At 39.0% G+C, this 27964-nt stretch overlaps 1 protein-coding gene across 1 annotated transcript in view; it reads left to right on the top strand.

Annotated features, from left to right (window-relative positions):
* Positions 1-19071, top strand: part of LOC126473741 (lysosomal alpha-glucosidase-like) — a 134026-nt gene extending 114955 nt beyond the window's left edge. The window contains exons 15-18 of the mRNA XM_050100989.1: positions 472-653; positions 10122-10210; positions 14792-14988; positions 18039-19071. Coding sequence (XP_049956946.1) covers positions 472-653; positions 10122-10210; positions 14792-14988; positions 18039-18101 — 531 coding nt within the window. The 3' untranslated portion in view covers positions 18102-19071. The remainder of the gene's footprint in view (positions 1-471; positions 654-10121; positions 10211-14791; positions 14989-18038) is intronic.
* Positions 19072-27964: the final 8893 nt, after the last annotated feature.

The following is a 27964-nucleotide window of genomic DNA, read 5'->3' as shown; positions in this document are numbered from 1 at the left end:
TCTGGAATATTTTACCCAAGAGGATGCCATCATCATTGAATCATACAGTAAAGCTGCATACCCTTGGGAAAAACTATGGCTATAGTTTCCCCTTGCTTTCAGCCGTTCACAGTACCAGCACAGCAAGGCCGTTTTGGTTAGTGTTACAAGGCCAGTTCAGTCAACCATCCAGACTGTTGCCCCTGCAACTACTGAGACGGCTGCTGCCCCTCTTCAGGAACCACACATTTGTGTAGCCTCTCGACAGATACCCCTCCGTTGTGGTTGCACCTACAGTACGGCTATCTGTATCGCTGAGGCACGCAAGCCTCCCCACCACGGCAAGGTCCATGGTTCATTGGGTGGGGGGATTTGTATTGACAAAATAAGTTTTCCTAGAAAGTGTTGTGTTTGACTTTTTTCCCTTATACTTCCAGTACACAAAAACATTTTGCTGTAGATGATTGTTTTAATTATTAACATTTCTTTCAGGGTGCAACTACAGTAGATGCCTATCTGCCAGCAGCGCTTTGGTATGATTCACACACCTTGACAAGTGTGGAATCGAGTGGTAAATGGTACACCTTCAATGCCCCTTTAGATACAATACCAATTTTTATTCGAGGTGGCAGCATTCTACCAACACAGGCTCCTAACATGACAACCATAGATAGGTAATGTATTTTTCTCTTTCTTTTTGTGACTACCATCAGAGTTATTAAATGAGTCGAATAACCTGAAGTTATAATTTTTGTCATATCATTATTTTAGCACAGAAAGAAATATCTCTGTCTCTTTACAGAATTTCCTCTTTATTTCTATGAATTTACTGCACAAAATGGACAGCAGTTCAAATTGCTTAAAAACATATTTTTTTACACTAAATGTTTGGACCCATAAGTCATTATCAAGTACTCCGTTATCTCTCCTGTACATAAAGACAAACTAGAAGTGTCTTTAAACAAGACAGTAGTAGCCACACATGCATAGCTATTTGTCATAAGTAAATTTTATTTTAAGATATTGTATAATAGGAATCATGTTGTGACTCCACAAGTATTCAGGATATGCTGGAGGAGCAGGAGAAGCTGCTGTAGTTATCAGGCAGAGAGTGTATAAGAGCCAACCAGCAGAAGTTGGGAAGGTTGGAGTGATCAGCAGTTGACTGCAAATAAAATCCTGAAAACTGCAGTTTAAAACCAAATGGTGATACACTAATATACATTGCTAGGTTTTTATTTGCATTCAAGCACTGTTCAATCTTCATTCCCTGCCCTGCTCTGCTGGCCCCCAGTTCTTGATAAAGATCTAAGGGAACAACCTAGTTGTGTAAATAAATATATTTTGATGCATCTAGGGCTGCCATTTAAGAAAACTGCAAGGAATGCTTTCCTTCATGAAAGTCTTGACCAGAAATATTGGATTTTGACTCCAATCAGTCCTTATCAGTCCTTTAAGAATGAGTTCATGTGCTCATTGACAAACCCTTTTTCCGTTACCTGTTGAAAAAGCACTGCCAGAAAAAAAAAAAATAGTACTACACCTGGAAAGATGACATTGATTTCGATCTGATGACAGCTTATGCTACGAGGGTGATAGTAGATGTATGGATTAGTGGTTTCAACATTGTCTGCCTACAGGTAGCATAGTGGCATAGCTACCAGAACACCATCTGCATGTATGCTCACAACCAGAAGGCTTAATGTGGAGTAATATGTGAAGCAAGCAGGTAACCATGCCATGGAGACACACTTGTACTTCCTACAGTCAACTTAGTGAGTTTGAAAGGGGTCAAATTGTGGCCTTTGCAGTGGCAGGATGGTCGTCTAAGAAAACTGCCACACGAGTTGGACATGCTGTGTCAGTTGTGCAACAATACTGGTATCAGTGGCCACGTGAGCATTCTCACACCCGTAGATGAGGTTCTGGACATCCACGCAGCACAGGTACCCGTCACGGAATTGTCGTATTATAAGGACAGCAGTGGCAGATTGTGCAGATATCACAGCACAGATAAGAGGGGTTGTGAGCCCAGACGTGTCTACGTGAAATGTTGCAGACTGGTTGTTAGCAGTGGGACTGTAGGCACGAACGCCTCTAGCACTACTTCTACTCACACCTTTTTGCCATTCTTGCAACAGGAAGGTGATGTGGTGCTCCAAGAAGGTAATGCTCACCCACACACTGCCTGTGAAACTCATTGTGCTGTGCAACACGTGCAGCAACTCCCCTGGCCAGCACAATCTCCGGACATGTCTCCAGTCCGGCACGTGTGGGATGTGATGGGACGGGAACTGACTCGTGCAGCTCATCAGCCTACAACTCTTACAGAACTATGAGATCAGGCGTGACACTAATGTGTCCCAGGACAGTACTTTCCATCTGTACGATCGAGTGGATGCCGGTGTCGGCACCTGCGCTATTGCCTGTGGTGGCTACACCGTGTACTAAAATGAGAGTTTCAGCATGGGTCGATACCTGGACCTCAGAACTGCTCGTGCTATTGATCTGTAAATGTACTAATTTCATGTACTCGATATGCACTGTTGCAACAATAATCTAGAATGAATTGGAAACCTCGAAAAGTATGTATTACTTTTTTCCTCCTGGCTGTGTATTTTAATTTTTGACCAGTTTAATTTTCTCATCTTGTTCTGAACTAAATAAAAGTATTCCAGATTTCTTTTGTTGATTTTAGCATTTAACTGAATGACTTTTCTAGAGATATCATTCATAAAAGTGAGAAGATACAAGCACTGAAACATTCTACATCAAATAACTCTTTCACTCTTCTATTTGATGGTTTAGGGAAAAGTTATGAATGTTTTTCTTTTATGCAAAATATACATGAATCTGAATTGATGTTCATCCAATTTGGTCCATCGGGCTGTTTTTCCTCGAAGAAACGCTTGCTTACACGATTTAAATGTCCCAGTCTTAGATTGAATTTGATACGAGACAACAGTTCCATACACTCTAGAACAAACAGAGTTACGGAGAGCGTGAATTGCATCATCACTGAAAAAGAGAGACTGGTGTTGACAGATCCAAGATGAAGGAAACAGTTTTGGTTTGAAGCTAATATTGAAAAAGAAACTTATGTGTGATTTTGAGTGTATTTTACCGTCTCGATTACAACACTTGAAAAACAACGGTCCATTTGCTGAGGATGGATTTATGTAGAGATCATTGTTTGTGAAAAGTTAATGCTTTGTGGTGAAATTTGCATATAAATCTGAATTTACACTCTGCAAGCCACCATATGGTGTGTAGCATAGCATACATAACAAACCAGTATTGTTTTTCCCTCCTTTCTTTTTCATTTGTGGGGAGGAAGATTGTCAATTTTAGTGCGTACAATACTGGAATTTTGTGATGAGAATTGGTGTCTTTATGCTATCATAAGGAAAAGAAAGGCATGGTTGAGCCCAAACAAAGCAGCAACTCCTCGTATAAAGACCTGCGCACATCCACGAAAAATAATGTTATGCATCTGGTGAAACAGCGACAGTGTGGTGTTTCCCTGAGGTGTAACCATCACTGCCATAATTTATCCACAACAACTGAGACATCTTGCAGACGCAATACAAGAACAGCAGCAAGAAGATTGTGTGAAGTGATGCTATGCCACGATCGCACTCAGCTACATTCTCGTAGACTGACAAAAAAACACTGTACAAAAGTTGAGTTGGGAACATTCTGCACCTACCTTCTTCACCTGGTCTTGTGCCTGCAGATTTTTCACATTTTCCTCTCTCTATTGAACAATCTTCAAGGAACTGCCTTTCCAGATGAAAATATGCTGTGAGGATAGTTCAATGAGTTCTTCACCTCAAAACCACATAATTTCTGCAGTCACAGAATGGAAAAGTTACCCCAGCATTGGCAGCCTCTTGTAAATAGTGAAGGAGAATATATTATGTATGACTAAAGTCTCATTTTATCTGTTGCATTTATTAAACTTATGGGAAAATGCAACAAATTTATGCTGTAACCTAATAAGTTATTAAGAGTAGATGTCACTTTCAACAGCTGTCTAGATATGCAGTTGAAAGGTTTGTTTAGAAATTGCAGTCATATGTACTATTCGCCCAATCTTAAACTTGTAGTCTGAATTTGATATTAATGTATGAGATGCTTACTGCGTACTAAATTATGCTTGGTAGCTTAAGGCATGTTTTGACAGTTTTCCTTATTGTCCATAACAATATTCAGCAAGAGCTGATACATGGTTGACACAGGGTCATGTGAATAAAAAGGAGAATGCACTATATAGTCTCCGAATTTCAGAGAATATACCTCACCTGAGGAATGTTCTGAGCTTGAGTAAAAGGGTGGGAGAAGTTCCCGAATGCAAAAACCTTGGTCTATTTTGTATGAATGAAACTAAAGGGATCTCTCACAAGTGGAGAATCTTATCTGTTCTGAATTTTTTTGGTAAAAATGGCAGAATTCAAGTTGCACTGAGGGGAGAAAAAAAAATACATATTCCAAATAAATATTTTGAAGAGAGGAACCATAGAAATGTCTACAGGTTTTGGTTGGTGAATCACTCTACCCAAAACATCATGAAGGAAGAGGGGGTGCCCTTCAAACAAAGCAAAAACATTTTTGCTGGCAAACCCAAGTTTTCAGACTGGTATAGGAAAAGGCTTATGTATACACCAGACATTGTATCACTGACATTCTCAGAAGTTCTTGACCATTTTATCCAAAAAGCACCTTCTTGGATCCAACATCCCATAAGTGTAGGAGAATTAGAAACAGTTAAGTGGCAATCAAGCTCTCAGTTTCTGTGTGGGGTGGGGTCCCTCAATTGCTCACACATACCGATAATGAAACCTCCTGTATTTGGAGTCCAATTTAGTAATGAAATGGATTTCCAAGTATTAGTGCTTAGGTGATGTGTGATTGTATTGTATTTTATTTATTGGTCTTTTTGTCTACAAAAGCATCTTTTGCATAAGACATTGGAAAAGTCAAGTTATAGGTACACTCCTGGAAGTGATTTGTAGGCATACTTACTTAAAGTTACAATAAAACACATTATGCAGTAAGTATTTATATAACACACTTCATAATTTAAATAAGTAAATGTGATTAGATGTTAAAGTGAAATGTTTGCTAATGTCGATGCTTAATGCCTTTTGTCAGAAGTTTTGAAATTCTGATAAGAAGCCCTTACCAGTAACTAATTCCAAGTGCAGTTCATCTCAGGAATTCAGTCCGTATCACACAAAACAAATGTTGCAGCAGTAACAAACTGCTGTTTTTGTATCACTTTTGTTCTTCCTCCCAATATTGGGTGGCATATTTAAGGTACGTTTACTCACAGCATATATCTTTTTTTTTTTATGTTAGAAATAAGTAGATGGATCATCAAAATTACTAAAACAAGTAGAGATTGTTTCTTGTAACAAAAGTGCCCAGGAGCCCATTCAGTACTTGATGACGCATGAGCAGACCATTGCATGTCGTACTTAATTGAAATTATTTCCTGTTAGAAAACTCTAACAGACTTCCTGTTTGGAGTAAATGAATATTTTGTGTAATGTGCTCATCTAACTTCAATAACAAAAATGTTTACTGCAGCTCAAAAATTGGGAAACATCATCAGAAAGTGCATTTTCGTAAACTGTCCATATATTGTTTTAATAATCCGTTGCTGCACATAAAACTAAAATCAAAACATAGAACAACTCTTCCAAAATCTGTTGATGCCAGTTTCATATTTGTACATTATATAGTTTGCGTGTTTGAGTGAGGCGAATGGAATGTAAAATTCTGCATGTGTTCTGTGCCGGATATGGCAACACAACACACACCAAGAACTTTCTTAAGAAGAATGGAAGGTAGTGAGAAAGAAGTCCCTGGACTTGAGTTATGCACAACCTCCAGGCATGCTGAAAACCACCTTCCTTGCATCCTCAAATGTGGTATGACACAACAAACATTTGCATGGCTTTTTGACTGCGTGCGTCCAACCTCTTCAGTTTGGTACCAGCAAAATACACTTATTGCAAATGTTCAAAGTCACTTCCTACACGAATGTAACTCAGACAACATTACTCACTTGGGATGGACATCAACATTTTGATCGAGAGCCACTTTCATGCGTATGTCCCAGTTCAGCAATGCACCATGTCTCCCCTTTTAACAGTAGCCATGCATCCCTCTTCTCACTTCTGGACACTGAGAGTGATGTCAGCCATCATCATTTATTGGATATCTAATGTATTTGCAGCTCTCACCTTCTCCTTTATGAATGTACATAGAGCAGGACATGAAACTGAATTTTAGTGAAGGTGGCCAGTCTCCCACCATCCAGCACGACAGACCTTTTAAGGGGCTACTTTTCCACCAAAATGTGACACCTTATCGACTCAGCCATCCAAAGCCAAGTAAAGGGGCGTTGTCCCTCTAAACTACATTTTATCTTTCTGCTTTGGGCCTCCTTCCGTATCCATGCGCATCTGTCTGCCAGCTATGAGCCCTGTGGTCACCAGCCGCCACGCTGATTTTGAACATTGAGAGCTGGTCCCCACGCTGTGCCATCAGCACACTGCAGCTGATACCGCTGCCCAAATTCTGGTACAACCACAGAATTAAACTGAGAATTTTTCTTTCACCGTTTGATTGGGTTGGGTTGGGTTGTGGGGGAGGAGACCAGACAGTGAGGTCATCTGTCTCATCGGATTAGGGAAGGAAGTCGGCCGTGCCCTTTCATAGGAACCATCCTGGCATTGGCCTGGAGCAATGGAGGGAAATCATGGAAAACCTAAATCAGGATGGCCGCACGCGGGATTGAACTGTCGTCCTCTCGAATGCAAGTCCAGTGTGCTAACCACTGTGCTACCTCGCTCGGTCACCGTTAGACTTGTCAGAATTTACTACTATACTGAGAAGGGTTTTTAACTAGCTTACTCTCATGATTCGATACATACAGTGTTGTATTTCTTTTATCTAGGCTTTGATGGTGCATAATGATATGACAATACACTGCCACATCTCAAGCAGAAAAGAATGAATTGATGAAAATGTAAATGACACCTGTAGTAAGAAGCATGATTATTAGAATGAAAGTAAGAAATATAAACATACAGAGAAGAAGGATGGTAAAGCAAAAATCATAAGCCCAGCAGAGGTTTTTTGTAGCCAGCTTTTTCTGTAGACAGCTTTTTTTTTTTTTTTACAGATATTCCAAGGACATGTTCTACATAGTTCGATCAGGCAGGGTACATTCCTGGAATGACAAAACATTTTTGGACCAAATGTTCATAGACAGCATAGGCAGCTGCATTTAAGATTCCTTGATGCTCTCAGCATCAGATTTCCCATAGCATTGTGAGAATTCTCGCTTGTAGCCAAGCTCAGATTCCACACATTGTTGTCATTGTGCACTGGGTGAGAAATTTTATGCAGCATATTGCTTCAAAGAATTACTAGGAACCATTCATCTATTATTGGACCAAGGTCAGTTTTCTGCACTGCTACACTTATAAAGTCAATCAAAGTAAGGACACCAGATGCATTTTGACACGGGAAATAGGATTCAACTTGTCAGTGCTCAAAAGTCGATAATTAATGCCCTATAGCTATGTAGCTGCATTATGAAAGATTCTGAGATTTTACCACTGGATGCGAAAACATCCACCACTAACGGTTTGTACACTGCCCCCAGCTGGCTTGCAGCAACTTCCATCAATAATCTCCACAAATGAAACAGGGTAACAGTTAAAGGTCAAAAAGTAATTAGTCCCACAAAAAGTCACATTTGCCATAGAAACAAATTTGGGCATCAATCAAGCTTCGCCAAGTAAGTCATTGATAATAAATACCACATCCTGCTAACTAGTGGTTCCAAGCTCCAAGATCAGGTTCCTTCTTACCAAGCATATGTATGCTCAGTAAATTGCAACCCCTATCAGAAAACTGGAGAATCACTAAGCAGAATTCCACACCTGCACAAGTGGATGAGCTTCTGAATTCTGGCAGTCTTTCTGTAGTACTAACAACATAACTTCATTGATTATAAAAGATCACTAACTCTCAACTAGAGAAATGCATAACAGTTTGCAACACCTCCTCTATCTCAGAGTCATCTGACTTGCTTCCAACATCCATAAGGGCTGTCTGCCATTTCCTTGATTTTGTGAGCTCTGCGCAGCTCCGTGGAACTGTTTTAACATTCTACCTTTTAGCCAGTTGGTAAAAGTGGACTTACAGTGTCTGCAGACTTTACAAGAAGTGCAGCAGTTAGTAATTCGGTAATGAACCATGGGAAATCTAGACAACCAGTCATGAGTGGGGTGTTGATAGCCATTCAAGACATGCTGGACGGAGGAGGAGGGGGAGAGAGGAGAGAAGGAGAAAGGACTTGTTGGTGTATTGGGGAGATTGGAAAGATGTGTAGTATTGGTGTGGGAGCTGGAAAGGGGATAGGTAGATGGGAGACAGTGACTACCGAAGGTTTAGACCAGAGAGGTTACCAGAATGAAGAATATGTTGTAGGGAGAGTTCCTACCTGCGCAGTAGAGACAAGCTGGTATTAGTAGGAAGAATACAGATTGCTTGAGCAGTGAAGTAGTCATTAAAGTGAAGCGTGTCATGTAAGGCAGCATGTTCAGCAACTGGGTGGTCCAGCTGTCTCTTGATCACAGTCTGATGGTGGCTCTTCATGCAATGTGGACAGAAAGTTTGTTAGTTGCCGTGCCCACGTAGAGAGTGGCGTAGTGGTTGCAGCTTAATTGGTAGATCACATGCCTCCTTTCATGGGTGGCCCTCCTTTGATGGAGTAGGAGATGCTACCAACAGGACTAGAGTAGATAACGGTGGGAGGATATACGGTACAAGTCTTGCATCTGGGTCTAATGCAGGGCTACGAGCCGGGGGCAAGGGGTTCTTAGCAGAGGATGAAGTAGGGACAGAGAGGGATATTGTGTAGGTTCAGCAGGTGACGGAATATCACTGTGCGATGGGTGGGGAAGATATTTCTCATTTCATAGCATAATGACAGCTAGTGGAAATCGTAGCAGAGAATGTGACTCACTTGCTCCAGTCCGGGGGGGGGGGGGGGGGGGTTACTGAGACTGAGTCATGAGAAGAGTGCTCATTTGTGGCTTTTGGACAGTGGGCATGTGGGAGGTGACTGGAGACTCAAGGCACAAGAGATCTGTTTCTGGACCAGGTTTGGAGGATAATTTCAGTCTCTGAAAGCCTCCATGAGACCCTTCGTATTTTTGGAGACAGACTTCCCATCACTATAGATGTGGTGACCATGTGTGGTATGCTGTATGGAAGTGTCTTCCTGGTATAGTATGGGTGGCAATGATTGAAATGGAGCTATTGTTGGTCATTGATTGGTTTAAAGTGAATTATCACCACACTGTCTTTTTTTGTGAGTTTTGAACAATCTTCGTTAACACTTTTAACCACATTGTCAAACTGGCACTTTACAATGCCTGAGATTTGAACATTGTTATTTACACTGTTTGTCAAGAGTTCCCATATGTTGCGGCCGTGACTGTCGCCGAATATTTTTGCTTTCTTCTTCTGTTGTATCTTCTTTGTAAAATCAGTTTTACATGACGCTGAGAAGACTTCTTTCGACGTTTCTTTATGTCCATAATCTTCCTTAATCAAGAAATCGTCTTCTCTTACCGAGAAGGAGTCTGGTTTGTTTACACCTGGTTCCTTGTATTGAAGATGTACCTCTGCGCCACATATACACTTATTCTACAGAGTTGCATATTTGTTGTTTAGAGTAAGTAAATCACTCTGAAGTACTCTGATTTTTTCGTCATTTTCCTTGATGGTGTTTCTAAATTTGTTTTCCACAGCACCACTAACACATGTGAAACAAGTCCATATGTAGTACTCGTTTACAAATTTCAAGCTTAATTTAGCGCACTTCTCGTGAAACCAGCGGTAACAGCCTTTACACTGAATACCTTTAATCACATTTTTGTCACACATCTTACCAGGCAGACATTCCATTCACCTGAGCCGTACATTATCTTGTTCTGTGATATTCTAGACACTGAAATAATATATCATCACTTGCATGCTTTATAAGTAGTTTCATGTATTAACAAACTTGTATACTCATAAAACATGTACATCTTATTATTTTACATGTGCAGTCGCAAAAATGACTTTGAGCTCATTGTAGCAGCTGATGGAGATGGTCATGCTGAGGGCTCTTTGTACTGGGATGATGGAGATTCTATGAGTAAGTTCAAATCTTTCATAAAATTATATGAATTTTAAATCATATATAAATTCAGTCCTTACATTATCTGATGAAAAGTACCGGGATACCCCTATGTAATGCATAATTGACCACTAGATGGCCCAAGAGGTTGACCCACTGATGTAAAAGAAAGTGAGGAGTATGGCGTTGTGGGTAGAGAATCAGCAACAGCAGAATGGGTCAGTCAGGAGAGCTGCTGACTTAAAATGTGGAGTAGTCATTGGGACATTTCAACCCTTCTGAACCTGACCAGCCATCTGTTGGTGATGTGATTTTGAAGTTTGAGATGCGAAGGAGCAACCAGGTTCAACAGAGACCAGGCAGGCCACGTGTACAGATGGATGGGGACTCTCAAGCATTGCAGAGGCTAGTCGTAAAAAACCACAGGATATCAGTGAAAGAAATCATGTATGAGTTCGGGAGTGCTACCAGTAGTCCGTGCACACGGAATTAGAAAGAATGGATACAATGGCCAAGTGGCTCCATACAAACCACACATTGCTGTAGATGTAAAGAGTGATGGCGCTTGACAGGGGATGATTGGAAACAAGGGATTTAGAGGAATGACCAGTGCTGTACTGTGTTGCACCCCATGAAAGCTTTTGTGTTTGGCGAATTCCTGTAGAACATTAGCTTTCACCAAGTATTGTGCCTGTAGTAAAGTATGGAGTAGGTGGTGGTGCAGTAATGTGTGCGTTTTGTAGTTAGGTTGTGGTCCCCTATAGTGTTTAAGAAAATGCTAAATGCAGAAGGAATATGAACACAGTTCACAGTATTGCGTCCTGTGTGCAGTAGAGAAACTGCTCTGAGATGATAGTTTTTTGTGTCAGCATGACAATGCACCCTGCCACAAAACAGCATCCATGAAACAATGGTTTGTGGGCAACATTCTGAAATGGACTGGCCTACCTAGAATCCTGACCTGAACCCATTGGAACATCTTTGGGATAAGTTAGAATATTGACTTTGCTCCAGACCCGAGCAGCCATAATCACTACTGTCTCTGGTTTCAACTCTCAAGGAAGAATGCGCCGGCACTCCTCCGGAGGCATTCAAACACCTCACTGAAAGTGTCCTCAGCAGAATTCAAACTGTCATAAAGGCAAATGGAGGGCACATCCCACATTAATGCCAACAATAGGTGTCTGAATGCTTTTGATGATATAGTAGTAGTAGAAGTAGAAGTTTGTTGTCTCATAACATACAATTTCAAGCCATTGACTTAAAAGTACAAGAGACTCGTCAAAACACAAAAATTGGTTTTCTATTTTCCTTATTATACCAGTAATATAATGTACAGTACTGAATAATTACTTAATTAAGCAATTAATAATTTTTCTTCAAATGTAACAAACTTTTAAGATGAACAGTTCTAAGTACTTTCTCTCTCCTGCTCAAATTTTCAGGTTGTCATTTATGAATTATTCTACTGAATAATAACATTCCTGCACTAATTTCTCATATAAGGATTTTTTCAGTGTTTCTAAATTTATGCTGAGCAGTTCTCTTCCTTTCACTTTGTTATAAATTTTCATACTCATATAATGTGGAGTTTGAGCATAAAGTTTTAAATGTTGGGTGGGCAGCATAAAATTATTTTGATTTCTGGTGTTGTAATCATGTTGAAAATGATTTGCTACAAGTAAATCAGGGTTACTGTGTACAAAGATAATCGGCTCATGTATGTATAGTGAGGGAACACTAAGTATACTCAGATTTTTTAGGAGTGGGCGACATGATTTTCTTCGCCCTACATTGTGCATATTTCTAATTATGGTTTTCTGAAGGTTTAGTATTCGACACATATGGTTTGAGGTACCCCAAAACACAGTTCCATACCTTATTACTGACTCAAAGTAGCTATGATATACTACTTTTCTTATGCCCATACTGGTAGCATTGTACAATATTGTCATTGCATATGCTAGGCTATTTAATTTATTTGCAAGGTACTGTATGTGTGACCCCCATGATAGATTTTTATCTAGTTGCATTGCTAGGAATTTCACACAGCTAGCTTCCTGCAAATCCTGGTTTCTGTGACTGACCTGAATATCGTTTAATTGTGCTTGTTTATTTTTAAATTGCATTAACTGGGTCTTTTCCATGTTTAGTTTTAACCCATTTAAATCAAACCAGGTATCTAAGTTTTCTAAAGTATTTAATACAGTTTGCGGAATTTGATCTGTAATGTTACTTTCAATGATTAAATATGTGCCATCTGCAAATAGAAACTGAGTGACACTCAGTATTAAGTGACTGATCATTTATGTAAAACAAAAGCAGAATGGGACCTAAGACAGAAACTTGGGGTACTCCTTGTGAAATGGTTTTCCATTTTTAATAAAAGTTCCTCTCTCTGATGTTATAACCACTATTTATCTTTGGTTGGTTCGATAGGGTTTAAACCATTCTAATTCCGTGCCCCTAATTCCATACTTTTCCAGTTTACAGAGTAGCAAGGACTGATTCACACTATCAAAGGCCTTTGATAGATCACAAAAAATTCCTGTGGCATGCAGTGAGTTGTCTAGAGACAAGTTAATTTTATCAACAAAATTATTTATAACAGATGTTGTGGTTTTGCCTTTTTGAAATCCATACTGATTCTTTGAGATTATTTTAAATTTTTCTATGAAGTTTTGAATTTTTATGGTGACTACCTTCTCAAATATTTTTGACAGTGATGGAAGAAGAAAGACTGGCCGATAGTTTTCCATGTGTTCTTTGGTGCCCTTTTTGAATAGTGGCTTAGCTGCTGTGTACTTCAGCGTTACTGAAAAATGACCTTCTTGAAGGGACTGGTTAACTATTGTAGTTAGTGGCTGCACAATTATTTTAGAGACTGTTTTTAACACTTTTGCTGGTATCCCATCCCATCCTGCTGGTGTCTTACTTTTTAGTGACAATATCACATTTTTTATGTCTTTTACCGTAGTTTTTGTAAATGTGCTGAAAAATTCACCGTCAAGTTGCTCACCGTTGAAGAAATTTACCGTGTCTGGATACTCTGCTACAGTGACATTAGATTTGTTTACATTTATAAAGAATTCATTAATCAATTGAGAAATTTGAGTAGGGTTTACAGTAGTTTCATCTTCTATCTTGATGTCAGAAATATTATGGCCTCTACCTGTGGCACCTGTTACAGCTTTGATCACTGACCATAATACCTTTGATTTGTTTTCACTATCCAATATAAATCTATTATTTGGCTGTTCTTTGGCTGCCTTTACAACTTTTTAAAAATATTTTTGTAATCTTTTACATATGTAACAAAATCAAGACTTCTGTTGTTTTAGTTCCCTATGTAGTCGTCTTTTTTTTGCACTCAAGATTTTTATTCCTTCAGTAATCCACTTTACTTAATTTCCTACTTTTTTATGATGTGAAGTAATGGGGAAAGTTTCATTAAAAACAAGCAGGAATTTTTCCAAGAAAGTAGCAAAATTTTCAGAGCATAAAATATTGTGATCTATAGACCACTCCATCTTTTTTAATCTATGATAGAATAAGTTTATATTTTCTTTGCTTAACTGGCATTTGGTGTAGGTTTTTTTCGAGCAAGGATCTATTATTTTTGGTAACTCCATAAGCAGAGCGCAATGATCAGAAAGTCCTAAATCTAAACAAAAGTTATTTGCCTCATTATAAGTGTAATTGGTTAAAATATTATCTATACATATTGCAGACACTTCTTTTACTCGAGTGTAATTGGTGAAATTTGTGCTGAAACCCGATGTTTGAATCATATCAATGAATTTTGTTGAGTTATTGGCTTCACTGGCTAGATCTATGTTGAAATCAGCGGTAATTATGACTCTTTTCTTGGTTTCTTTTTGAAGTTTTTGCAATAGGCACTGGAATTTTGACAAATAATGTTTCATTATTTCAGTGCCTGGAATTCTGTACACAGATAAAATTACAATATTTTTCCCTAACTCTACGCAGCGGCTTTCAAATATACATTCTTCGTAAAGGGAATCGAAATTGAGTTTTGCGTTATATTCCATTGATCTTTCCACTAGTATGGAAAGTATATACATATTTAAGTAAAAAAAATGAAAATGAAAGTCAGATGGAACATTAGAGAGCTATTTAAATACAGAAAGATAAAGAAAAGGAAGGAGTAAAAGAGCTTGTAGAATTTACAGAATGGGAAGTGAAACCTGTTTCTAGTTCCTGGAGCAGGGAAGCTAGTTATTAACACTGTGTAACAATCTCGCAGTTTCCTTTTGAAAATATGGTGCAATTTGTCCAAAAAATATTCAACACAGCAACAAGTTGAAAATGGGTAGTGTTTGCAAGGATTAAGGGGTGAGTTTGAAAATCTTTTAATTTAATCAAAGAGATGTGCCTTCTGAAATATAAGTGATGGGGAACACAGAGTACCAAAAGCAATTAGTAAAGTTTTTTCCAAGTTTGTTTACCTGCTGTCTGAAGTCTTGTTTATTTACATTCTACGATCTTTGCAATATTCTAGGAAATTTGTGGTAAGGAAGCTCTTGAACTGCTTCTGTTACAAGGAAAATGCTGAGAATAATGTGCAATTGTTTGCAGATACATATGAAAGTGGGCAGTACACTTTACTGAATTTTACTCTGGATACGTCAGTGCTGAGCAGTAATGTAGTACACTACGGTTACCACACACCGATGATTCTTGATGGTGTGCTCATTATGGGAGTGCCAGGTCCAGTTAACACAGTTATTATCAGTGATGAGAAATGGCCTTTTTCATATGATACAACTAATAAGGTGAGTACATTGAATGGTAATTTTTGTCACTAATTTATATTCTGCTTGTAACTAAAGAAGTATTTTGATGTGGAAGGTTTGGCTAGCAGCAGCGCACAAATTGTAAACTCAAATCTTTAATTCCAATTCAAGCAGTTTCTCCTGTGGAAACTAAATTGAGTGAGAAGTGTGTGAAAGTGCACAGTTGTCATGAGACTAGGACCTTTGTGATACAGTACAGATTCTTGTGATATGGTGTTTTGAGTAATATGTCTTCTGTACAAGTTGTATCAACTACTTACATAATTTCTCTCTCAATGTCTGGGAAATACCTCAATCAAAAATCAAAAGGCCACTACAACATTCTAGGTGTTACTCTGAGGTGGAAGCAGAGCTCAACGTTTGTAGCACCCATCTTCAGGACCCACTGCAATTTTCTAGTTTGTACCTAGGTGGCAGGCATAAACAAGAGACTCCATTGGTTATTTGATTACCTCAATTTCAGCTTTCTTGACCTGTGTGATAAGATGGAGAATTCCCCCTCCCCTCCTTAAACCTCTGCCGCATACAACTAATAGGTCAGGGATAAAATATATCCAAGAAACAGGTACTTGGATAGCAGAGACTGTGGCATAGCTGTGAAGGGGAGTGGAGAATGTCTAACACAAATTTAGACATATTGTAGGCTTTCTCTTAGATAGTGTATGCTGTGGAAGATACCGGAAGTGGAAAGACCCCTCCATAGTTTAGTAACATTATTATGTAATTATTTTGAAAACAGAGACAGCTGCATAGCAGATTCAAACAAAAACAGATCCTTTCTGGCAGTACAAAAGCTGAACAAAGTTAAAATAAGTTTAATGATAGCTACACGAGAAATATTCATTAACTTGCATAGCAAGACCATTGAGTTGACATGAAAAACTAAAAAGGTTTGTTACTACATATAATCAGTTGATAGAATGAAGTCATCTGTCCATATGCTCACTGATTATGATCACACTGCAACAAAAGATAATAAAAAGTCTCGACTACTGAACTGTCATCAAAATGGCTTTACTGAAAAGACCACAACACAGTTCCTTTTTAATTGTTGCATAGATGCAAAAAAAGACAAAGATAGTAATAAGTGACAATAAAATTGAAAACTAGCTCAAGTCATTTGATGCAGTGGGAGAGTGTCATATAAATACTGAAGAAACTGAACTGGAAGACTCTTGAAGACAGACATAAACTATCCCAAGAAAATCTATTAACAAAGTTTCAAGAACCGTCTATAAATGATTACTCTAGGAATATACTACAACCCCCTATGTATCGTTCACACAGTGATCGTGAGGATAAGATTAGAATAATTACTGCATGCACGAAGGGATTCAATCATTCTTCCTGTGCTCCATGTGCAAATAGAACAGGAAGAAACCATGATAACTGGTACAATGGGACATACGCTCTGCCAAACGACTCACAGTGGTTTTGCAGAGTATAGATGTAGATGAAGATATATGTACAGCCACTGGACCTTATGGTGATGGACGTTACATTGTGTATTGTGAAAGAACCGACCACTCCTTTAGCTTCACTCTACTGTTGATCACTGCATCAGTGGAGTGTGCCACACTATTGGGTACAGGTGTAGACCATTCCAGTCTTTATTGAATTGAAAGTAATTCAGCATTCTTTGTTTGTTCACAACATACTAAGGTTGATGCTGTGTGTTTTTTCTTCCAGGAAGCCTTTGGTATTTTTTTCTATCATCACTTTGTATACATGGTATGTGCATGAAGAATATCAGAACAGGCGTGTGATTGGATTGAAGACTTCCTAACTAATAGAACCGATAAAATTTTTCTTAGTGGGAAGACATCATCAGAAGTGAATATAATAGCCTTTGTATTTCTACGATGTGTAGTAGCACCATTGTTGCTCACAATGTGGAATGAACTGTTTGCAGATAATACAGCTTTATACAGGAACTCACATTCTTAGAATACTGTTAGGAAATCTAGGAAGAATTGAAGACAGCTGGTCCCTGGTTAAAAGATTGTCGGTTCACCCTCAACATAAATAAACATAATTTAATTTTACACATAATTTTTTAATACTCTGTGTACAGGGTAAACATTAATAAAACTGGCAAACTGCAGGGTTGGATTCCTGAATGGAAATGAAGGGGAAAAAGTCCTATGAACAGGTGACTGGAAATGGACAGTGTGCGTGCAACGACAACAAATAGTACCAGAACACAGTACAGAGTTGCATCGCATCCAGCTCACAGCAGATGTTCATAGTGGCCTCCATTGGACCGCAGATGGTGGGGGTAGTGGCACAGCGACCGTAGACTATAAGGAAATAGTGGCTTCCGTGCAAGATACACTTAATTGTACATGTTGGCGGGCAACTTACCTGGAGCTTGTACAATGGTTCGTCTCACATCCTGTAGAACCTGGTGCTCCAGATCTGATTTGCAACACAATTACATCTTACTGCTAGAATTGTTTGGTCCATAAGGTGGGAGGGAGTTCAGAAGTATTCAGTACGTCCCAATAGGAGACACTATGAGAAAGGCAATGTGCATCACAGAAAGTCTTATTCTCAAATTTGTGGTTACCCATATTCCAATGTGAGTAAAGATTCGTATTCCTTCATTCAACCTGCATCTCACATATAGATCATGGGGGCAAACTTAAAGAAATTTGGGCTAATTCTGTGTGGTGCCAACAGTCTTTCTCCCCATGCACTGTTCACAGGTACTGTGTGCATTCACACAAAAACTATGAACTTGTACTGCTTCTCAACATCTCGTTCCAGCCTTACACATTTATCAAAACTTCTATGTCATGATTTCATGACTGCTGCAAATGCTTCTTTAGCATTCTTGTCTAGTTACTGGAAAATCAGTGATGCATTAGTGGGCATGACTAGTAAATGTGCAACAATGGAGAGTGTCTTTCATTGTGCAAAATGTATCTCTTTTTTCCAAATTTTGTATTAAAGTAATGTATAAAATAACACAGTTATCATCTTCAAACTTGTGTTTTTTAATGTCACTGTTGCTAATTCATTTTCAGTGTCTACTCATAAAGGACATGAAAATCTCATTACACAAGAATTTCTCAGTCCACTGGTCATAAAACACATTTAGAGACTGAGAATAGAAGAGTCAAGAGGCTGCTGTTTTTTCCAATAGACTAATCGTTGCTTCTGAGTCTTAGTGATTCTTCATTATCGTGTCTACATTTTATGTACCATTCTATAATAAACTTGGATAGGACAATACTGATGCATTGTATTAATTTATATATCTTATTATTGTGTTTATCATTTACTGTATTCTAGCAGTCTGAGTTATTTGTGGCTTATGCATCATAATTTTTATTTCAAGTGCACTATTGTATTAGTGTTTGATTCCCAAATGTACAGATCTTATTTTTCTTTGATTTCTTCATTATACAGTTCGCCAAACTGAAAAAGAATTCCCTGATAATTGCTCTAATTTATAATAATTTTGATTATTTATGTTCGCACACCCTGAAACAAACCATAACAAAACTGGTAACCATTCATTTCAAACTAACTGTGGTATGCATGTTAATTGTATCGTGTATCTACAAGAAATGTACCATTTTACATTAGTGTTAAGACACTATTTTCATTTTGACACAAAGTAGATCACTTTTACAGAGACAAGAATGATATTACCACGTAAATAGAAACTTAAGTGTTTGGCTTCTGTCAGCCAAATTTTCTTGATCATTGTAAAAGGGAAGACTGAGTCTAATAATACCTTTCAGTGAAACTGTCAGTGTTTTTGCCTACTATTGTATTTAGTCATTCTGTGTGATTTGTCAGATAAAGATTATGTATACCAGACTGACTCTTTTCTGTGATTAAATTAAAAAAGAGAATATTATGCTCTCTGCATGGATAACTCTACAGTGGATGTTCCTATTTTTAATTAGATTGTCTGTGATGTTGTATGAAGTGATTTTAGAATTTTTTCTTAGTTGTGGAATAATTGTTCCCACTGTACAAACTCTGTGTGACAAATGTTGTAATCAAGAACATTGTGATATATGCATTAAAGAATAAAAATTGTTACCATATCATTATTTAATTCCATCCGGAGTTTTCCATTATTGTTTTAATTAGGATTATTACACCTTTGAGTAATTGGTACAATCTTTCTGTGTTTTATTGCTTCCAGTGAATAATGGTGCTCTTCCAGGTGTTCTGTCGAGTTGTTGTTTCCATTTTACACACAGTATTTTGATGGCCAACCCAGCCATGTTCTGTAGGTGCTACAAGTTTTTCTGTTATGTGTACTCTCTGCCTGCACTCCAACAAGATTTTAAGTACTGCTGGTATTGCACTGCTTGTGATGAAGCAAGCTGGGATAAATTTTACTTCCCCTCTTGTTTTGCCATCTGCCTCTTTAAATTTGTTTTTTTCAATTTGATCTAATTACCATTAACATACATGAGTATAATCTGCATTTTCACAAAAGAGAAAGGTTGGCCCTCAGTTTTAAAGGATATAACAGTGTATCTAATTTTGTGCTTAGTTTATATTTTAAAAAAATGGTTCAAATGGCTCTGAGCACTATGGGACTTAACATCGATGGTCATCAGTCCCCTAGAACTTAGAACTACTTAAACCTAACTAACCTAAGAACAGCACACAACACCCAGCCATCACGAGGCAGAGAAAATCCCTGACCCCGCCGGGAATCGAACCCGGGAACCCGGGCGTGGGAAGCGAGAACGCTACCGCACGACCACGAGATGCGGGCAGTTTATATTTAAAAACAAAGATGATATGACTTACCATACGCAAGCGCTGGCAGGTCAATAGAAACACAAACACACACATACATACACACAAAATTCTAGCTTTCGCAACCAATGGTTGCTTCGTCAGGAAAGAGGGAAGGAGAGGGAAAGACGAAAGGATGTGGGTTTTAAGGGAGAGGGTAAGGAGTCATTCCTATCCCGGGAGCGGAAAGACTTACCTTAGGGAGAAAAAAGGACAGGTATACACTCGCACACACACACATATCCATCCGCACATACACAGACACAAGCAGACATTTGTAAAGGCAAAGAGTTTGGGCAGAGCTGTCAGTCGAGGCGGAAGTAAAGAGGCAAAGATGTTGTTGAAAGACAGGTGAGGTATGAGTGGCGGCAACTTGAAATTAGCGGAGGTCGATGCCTGGCGGATAACGAGAAGAGAGTATATACTGAAGGGCAAGTTCCCATCTCCGGAGTTCTGTACCAGGTCGGGAGGGTAGTTGCGGGATGTGAAAGCTGTTTTCAGGTTGTTGGTGTAATGGTTCAGGGATTCCGGACTGGAGCAGATTCGTTTGCCACAAAGACCTAGGCTGTAGGGAAGGGACCGTTTGATGTGGAATGGGTGGCAGCTGTCATAATGGAGGTACTGTTGCTTGTTGGTACAGAAGCAAATTACCAGAGCCACTTCCTCATCCCCTCAAACCCAGAACCTCCCACAGAAGAACCACAAAAGTGCCCCACTTGTGACAGGATACTTTCCAGGACTGGATCAGACTCTGAATGTGGCTCTCCAGCAGGGATACGACTTCCTCAAATCCTGCCCTGAAATGAGATCCATCCTTCATGAAATCCTCCCCACTCCACCAAGAGTGTCTTTCCGCTGTCCACCTAACCTTCGTAACCTCTTAGTTCATCCCTATGAAATCCCCAAACCACCTTCCTTACCCTCTGGCTCCTACCCTTGTAACCGCCCCCGGTGTAAAACCTGTCCAATGCACCCTCCCACCACCACCTACTCCAGTCCTGTAACCCGGAAGGTGTACACGATCAAAGGCAGAGCCACGTGTGAAAGCACCCACGTGATTTACCAACTGACCTGCCTACACTGTGAAGCTTTCTATGTGGGAATGACCAGCAACAAACTGTCCATTCGCATGAATGGACACAGGCAGACAGTGTTTGTTGGTAATGAGGATCACCCTGTGGCTAAACATGCCTTGGTGCACGGCCAGCACATCTTGGCACAGTGTTACACCGTCCAGGTTATCTGGATACTTCCCACTAACACCAACCTGTCAGAACTCCGGAGATGGTAACTTGCCCTTCAGTATATCCTCTCTTCTCGTTATCCGCCAGGCCTCAACCTCCGCTAATTCTAGTTGCCGCTGCTCATACCTCACCTGTCTTTCAACAACATCTTTGCCTCTTTACTTCCACCTCGACTGACATCTCTGCCTAAACTCTTTGCCTTTACAAATGTCTGCTTGTGTCTGTGTATGTGCAGATGGATATGTGTGTGTGTGCGAGTGTATACCTGTCCTTTTTTCCCCCTAAGGTAAGTCTTTCTGCTCCCGGGATAGGAATGACTCCTTACCCTCTCCCTCAAAACCCACATCCTTTCGTCTTTCCCTCTCCTTCCCTCTTTCCTGACGAAGCAACCATTGATTGCGAAAGCTAGAATTTTGTGTGCATGTATGTGTTTGTTTGTGTTTCTATCGACCTGCCAGCGCTTTCGTATGGTAAGTCACATCATTTTTGTGCTTAGTTTTATTTATGTAATTGATTTTCTTGTTTATTTTGACTGTTCCTAGTGAGTATCGTTTGTTATAGGGTGAAATCAGTAATTGTTTAGTAACTTAATTCTGTTGTTGACATATAAACAAATATAAATTCTGTACTAAGTATAAACATTTGGGAGACAAAACAATAGCACTCTTAAAGGATCTATTTGGCTCTATTAGAAATCACTAAAACCAAGCCTTAATTAATTCCAAAGTAATTAACAGTTTTGTCAGAAGTATTGTTTGCGTAAATATATTTGTTAATTTCAGAGTTTAAACAAATAATTTGGCCTAAACCTTCTAGTAGAAGAAACTGTTAAAAGGAAAGAATTTTTCAATGTATTCTGTTAACAACATCGAACAATGTGCAGTTTCAGGGCCTGTTTTGTGATGAAATACAAGGGCCCGATTTTTGGTCACGGGACAGTCAGTCCATGGCTGAGTTTCATACAAGGAACCTGTGTTGAATAGAACGACAACAATGCATTGACTTAACAGTGAAATAAATGTTACACCAATAGGCTGTGTGTAAAAACAATGACATTATCTGTTTCCATATGTACCTGTTTATTCTTCAAGAACTGTGAACTTTGTGATTAGGTTTTTACTCCTTGTAGATGTTCAACAGGAAACTATTGCAGCATTATGTGGATGTTCACCTGCAAACTATTAATGAGGCTTACGGAAAGTTAAACAATAGTGCACTGGCCATATGAAATGTGTATATTGGGGGTTGTGAAAAGTGAAAGTAAACATCTGTGGAACGCAACTGTGCACCTGTCAGTGTCCAAATTACAAGTCCCATTTTTCAGCCAGTGTAGCAATGCAGTATGTCAACACAGAGGACAACAAATGAAGAAACAAAGCAGGTGAAGCTACACGTATCTTAATGAACTTTTGTTTTTCGGAGGTCATGCCTACATTCCGTGAAATACAAATTCTCTCAGTGTTTTCCCAGCCTTGTGGCTCTGATGGCCAATGAGATTTTAATAAAGTGTGTACCAGAACACAAGCATTATTTAAAGTGAAATCTGACATCTTTATTTCAGTAGATTCCTTTATTATGCTGTCCCAGAAATTTGGCATTTCCACCAAAATACTGGTCACATTATATTCCATTTTAGGACTATATTTGAGGCAGTGCTTGAAAATGGCTGATTTGCTTGGTTATTTTAGTCACTAGAACAGGAGGGAACTAACTGACAGACATGTGACATGTGTGGTCACTGCCTGCACTTAAGCAGATTTTTAACTATTGTTGGTATTGCACCGCTGTTTATAGCAGTTCGATTCCTGCTGTGCACCTTACACTTTAATGCTCTCTTGTTTGTTGGAGGTTGTGCTGATATTCTGTGAAATACAAGTTCTCTCCGTGTTTTCCCACCCTTGATCATGCATTTCTCTAAAATATACAGGGTGATTCAAAAAGAATACCACAACTTTAAAAATGTGTATTTAATGAAAGAAACATAATATAACCTTCTGTTATACATCTTTACGAAGAGTATTTAAAAACGTTTTTTTTCACTCAAATACAAGTTCAGAGATGTTCAATATGGCCCCCTCCAGACACACGAGCAATATCAACCCGATACTCCAACTCGTTCCACACTCTCTGTAGCATATCAGGCGTAACAGTTTGGATAGCTGCTGTTATTTCTCGTTTCAAATCATCAATGGTGGCTGGGAGAGGTGGCCGAAACACCATATCCTTAACATACCCCCATAAGAAAAAATCGCAGGGGGTAAGATCAGGGCTTCTTGGAGGCCAGTGATGAAGTGCTCTGTCACGGGCTGCCTGGCGGCCGATCCATCGCCTCGGGTAGTTGACGTTCAGGTAGTTACGGACTGATAAGTGCCAATGTGGTGGCGCTCCATCCTGCTGAAATATGAATTGTTGTGCTTCTTGTTCGAGCTGAGGGAACAGCCAATTCTCTAACATCTCCAGATACTGTAGTCCAGTTACAGTAGCGTGCTACATTTTCATCACTCGTTCTCGGCCGTCCAGAACTTTTCCCTTTGCACAAACACCCATTCTCTGTAAACTGTTTATACCAACATTTAATACACCACCTATTAGGAGGTTAACACCATACTTCGTTCAAAATGCACGCTGAACAACTGTCGTCGATTCACTTCTGCCGTACTCAATAACACAAAAAGCTTTCTGTTGCGCGGTCGCCATCTTAGCATCAACTGACGCTGATGCCTAGTCAACAGCGCCTCAAGCGAACAAATGTACAACTAAATGAAACTTTATAGCTCCCTTAATTCGCCAACAGATAGTGCTTAGCTCTGCCTTTTGTCGTTGCAGAGTTTTAAATTCCTAAAGTTGTGGTATTCTTTTTGAATCACCCTGTATATATAAAACAAATCAATATGTATTCTCATCAGGTTACCTTCCATTAGGAAAGGGGGTGCACTCAGCGACCGTTATGTAATTTATAAATGATAGAGTGCAGCAATCAGTCGTCCTTTTTTGCAGGTTTTATTATGCAAATCCAGATTTTGCCTCGTGCCTAGCCATTACACAGGCCAACAAATATTTATTTATTTATTTATTCCCCCCCCCCCCCCCCCTTGGTAGCTGATCTTTATAGATTTTTATGAGCTGAATCCAAATCTAGCCTTAGTTTTTCTGTATCACCCATAGTTTTCAAGCAATATGCTTTTTGTTATATAGTATAAAGATCCAGTGCTATGGTAAATGGGGAAATTAATGAAACGCTTTGTTACAACATAAGCATAGTTTGTATTTACAGTAAGCTACTTAAAACAATGATATGTGTTAATAGAGGTTTCACTTGTCACCTGGAACTGGTTTGTATTTTCTTTTTCTTTTTTCTTTGAAGCTTCTTTCATAGCTTTTTCTACAGTGAGTCACTTGCTGAACTTCTCGGTGACGTGACCAACAGTGGCAGATACTTAAAATGTGGTCCATCTTTAGGCAAAGCCTTTACAAACTGTTTCATTAGGCCTAACTTTATATGTAGAGGTGGTAGGAATATGTTTTTTGGATCTATGAGGTTTTTGCATAAAATGTTCTCACCAGGTTTTAAAGACTCCCTCACAGTCCAGTTCTTTCTGCACCAGTGTTGATCCCAAGCCCTACTGTCCCATTCACACAAGAAACATGGAAATTTGGTAAAGCAACCTTGCTGACCAAGGAGCATGAATGTTAACTTTTAGATCGCCACATATCATACAACCACGAGCAGAATAGCCTATTTTATTTAGCATTATTTCTAGGTTTTCATAGCTTTCTTTCATATGTACAGAATGTCCAACAGGTATAAATGCATACATGTTACCATTGTATAGTAAAACAGCCTTTAAACTAGTTGTGGATGAATCAATAAACAGCCTCCAGTCTTCCTTTTTGTATTCAGTACGAAACTCATTCACATACTGGGAATGTCTGAGCAGTATACTAAATCACCTTGTTGGAAAAAACTTGGAAAATTGCTGCTCTCTCTTTCTATACATGGTTTCAACTGCCAATAAGTTCTTTTTTTTTAATCTAGAGCCAAGCAATCCGGCTTTTTCTTTCGTTAAGCCCAGATCCCTAGCCAAATCGTTAAGCTCGGTCTGAGTAAACAAATTGGGCTCTAGGCTTCCTGTATTACAATGGAATTCACCATCATATAGTTAATCTAGATCACATTGTACATCAGAAAATACTTTCGTTGGAATAGAATTTAAAGCGTCTGGTGGTTCAGGAACTGGCAAATCTACACCATGCCCTACTGGTCGGATGGTGGACAGAAAGTTAGGGTAGCTTATTACCTTCTTGTTTTTTGAATTATGACCAGTAACATCAACACTGCAAAAGTGAACAGCAAATCTGAAGGCCTTTTTCTCCTTTTTGGACCATTTTCTCAGATCTTCAACATACACATAACATACCTTATGTGGTACCCAAGATTTATCTTGATCACCAAGTTTAGATCCAAAGTATGATAGATAAACCTTTTTCACAAAGTCTGCAATGTTTCTTTGGTGTTTTTTAATCGCAAATTCACCATGGATATAACAAAAACTGTCAGCAGAGTTTTTACAACCACAATTAGACATTGTGCTGAGCACATGTCCAGGAAACAGGAAAATGAGGTTAGCTTGTCAGTAAACAAAACACCATCTGTTTACACAAAAATAGAAACGACCTTTTTTTGCCAGCAACTGCTTTTCAGCAGTGCTACCAACGTCATTTACATTCATTAAACCTCCTTTTTAAATTATTTTAACTATGTAAAATCTGTTAAATTCTTTAAAAAATCACTTAATTTAATAAATTTAACTGCAAAATGTTAAAAATGGTGGGCGATACAGCTTTTTAAGTATCATATTTGGATTTCTCACCCTAAAAAACATATGTATAAGGTATTTTCAGCAAAAAAGTTATTCGATTGTTGGCCTGTGTTATCAATGCACTATTTTTTAAACTCAATGCATGTTAGTTCCATGATGTTCTGTGACTGACGCTCGCACAACAGGGAACAAACACGCATTGAGTTTACAAAATAGTGCATTGATAATGGCTAGACACAAGCTGAAATCTGAATTTGTGTTATAAAACCTGCAAAAAAAGGACAACTGATTGCTGCGCTGTATCGTTTATAAATATGTATTCTGCTTCAGAGAAAGGCACCTGTTATTTCAGTAGATGCAGTATGTCAGTAAAGTCTTCTCAGCTCCTTGTGTATTTTCATACTTGTCAACAGACAATTTGTAACAGTGGTTGACTGATAGGCACCTTCTTTTCAACTATAGTCATCTGGAGTGAGAGCAGGGAAGAGGGTAGGCAGGAGAAGGACAGGGACTGGCGAAGGTTGAGGCCAGGCAGTTACAGGAATGTAGGACGTATTGCAGGAAGAATGCTCACCTACACAGTTCAGCAGAGCTGGTGTGGTAGGAAGAATACAGATGGTCAGGTTGTGAAGCAGTTATTGAAGTGAAGCACATTGTGTTGGGCAGCATGGTCAGCAACTGGGTTGTCCAGCTGTCTCTTGGCTAGGTTGTTGGTGGCCCTTGATGCCTCAGAACATGTCCTACCAACCAATCCCTTCTTCTAGTCAAGTTGTACCACAAATTCCTCTTCTCCCCAATTTTATTCAGTATCTTCTCATTAGTTACGCGATCTGCCCATCTAATCTTCAGCATTCTTCTGTAGCATCACATCTCAAAAGCTTTTACTCTCTTCTTGTCTAAACTATTTATTGTACATGTTTCACTGGGCTACACTCAATACAAATACTTTCAGAAACAACTTCCTGACACTTTAATCTACACTCGATGTTAACAAATTTCTCTTCTTCAGAAACGCTTTCCTTGCCATTGCCAGTCTACATTTTATATCCTCTCTACTTCAACGATCATCAGTTATTTTGCTCTCCAAATAGCAAAATTCATCTACTACTTTAAGTGCCTCATTTCCTAATCTAATTCCCAAAGCATCACTTGATTTAATTTGACTACATTCCATTATCCTCGTTTGGCTTTTGTTGATGTTCATCTTATATCCTCCTTTCAAGACGCTGTCCATTCCATTCAACTGCTCTTCCAGGTACTTTGCTGTCTCTGACAGAATTACAATGTCACTGGCGAACCTCAAAGTTTTTATTTCTTCTCCAAGGATTTTAGTTCCTATTCTAAATTTTTCTTTTGTTTGCTTTACTGCTTGTGCAATATACAGATTGGATAACATTGGGGATGGGCTACAACCCTGTCTCACTCCCTTACCAACCACTGTTCCTCTTTCATGACCCTCGACACATATAACTGCCATCTGGTTTATAAACAAATTGTAAATAGGCTTTCATTCCCTCATTTTACCCTTAACGCCTTTAGAACTTTTGTTCCCTGATTTTACCCTTGACATCTCTAGAATTTGAAGGAGAGTATTCCAGTCAACATTGTCAAAAGCTTTCTCTTAGTCCACAGATGCTAGAAACCTAGTTTTGCCTTACCTTAATCTATCTTATAAGATAAGTTTTAGGGTCAGTACTTCTTCACGTGTTCCAACATTTCTACGGAATCCAAACTGATTTTCCCCGAGGTCAGCTTGCACCTGATTTTCCATTCACTTGTAAGGAATTCATGTCAGTATTTTGCAGCCGTGACTTATTAAACTGATAGTTCAGTAATTTTCACATCTGTCAACACCTGCTTTCTTTGCGATTGGAATTATTATATTCTTCTTGAAGTCTGAGGGTATTTCACCTGTCTCATATATCTTGCTCACAGGATGGTAGAGTTTTGTCAGGACTGGCTCTCCCAAGGCCGTCAGTAGTTCTAATGGAATGTTGTCTACTGCCGGGGCCGTGTTTCGACTTGGGTCTTTCAGTGCTCTGTCAAACTCTGCATGCAGTACCATATCTCCCATTTCATCTTCATCTACATCCTCTTACATTTCCATAATATTGTCCT

This window comes from Schistocerca serialis, chromosome 4 (assembly GCF_023864345.2).
Source record: "Schistocerca serialis cubense isolate TAMUIC-IGC-003099 chromosome 4, iqSchSeri2.2, whole genome shotgun sequence".
NCBI lineage: Eukaryota > Metazoa > Arthropoda > Insecta > Orthoptera > Acrididae > Schistocerca > Schistocerca serialis.
Note: the sequence above shows the minus strand (reverse complement) of the source record. Positions and strands in the feature narration are given on the sequence as shown.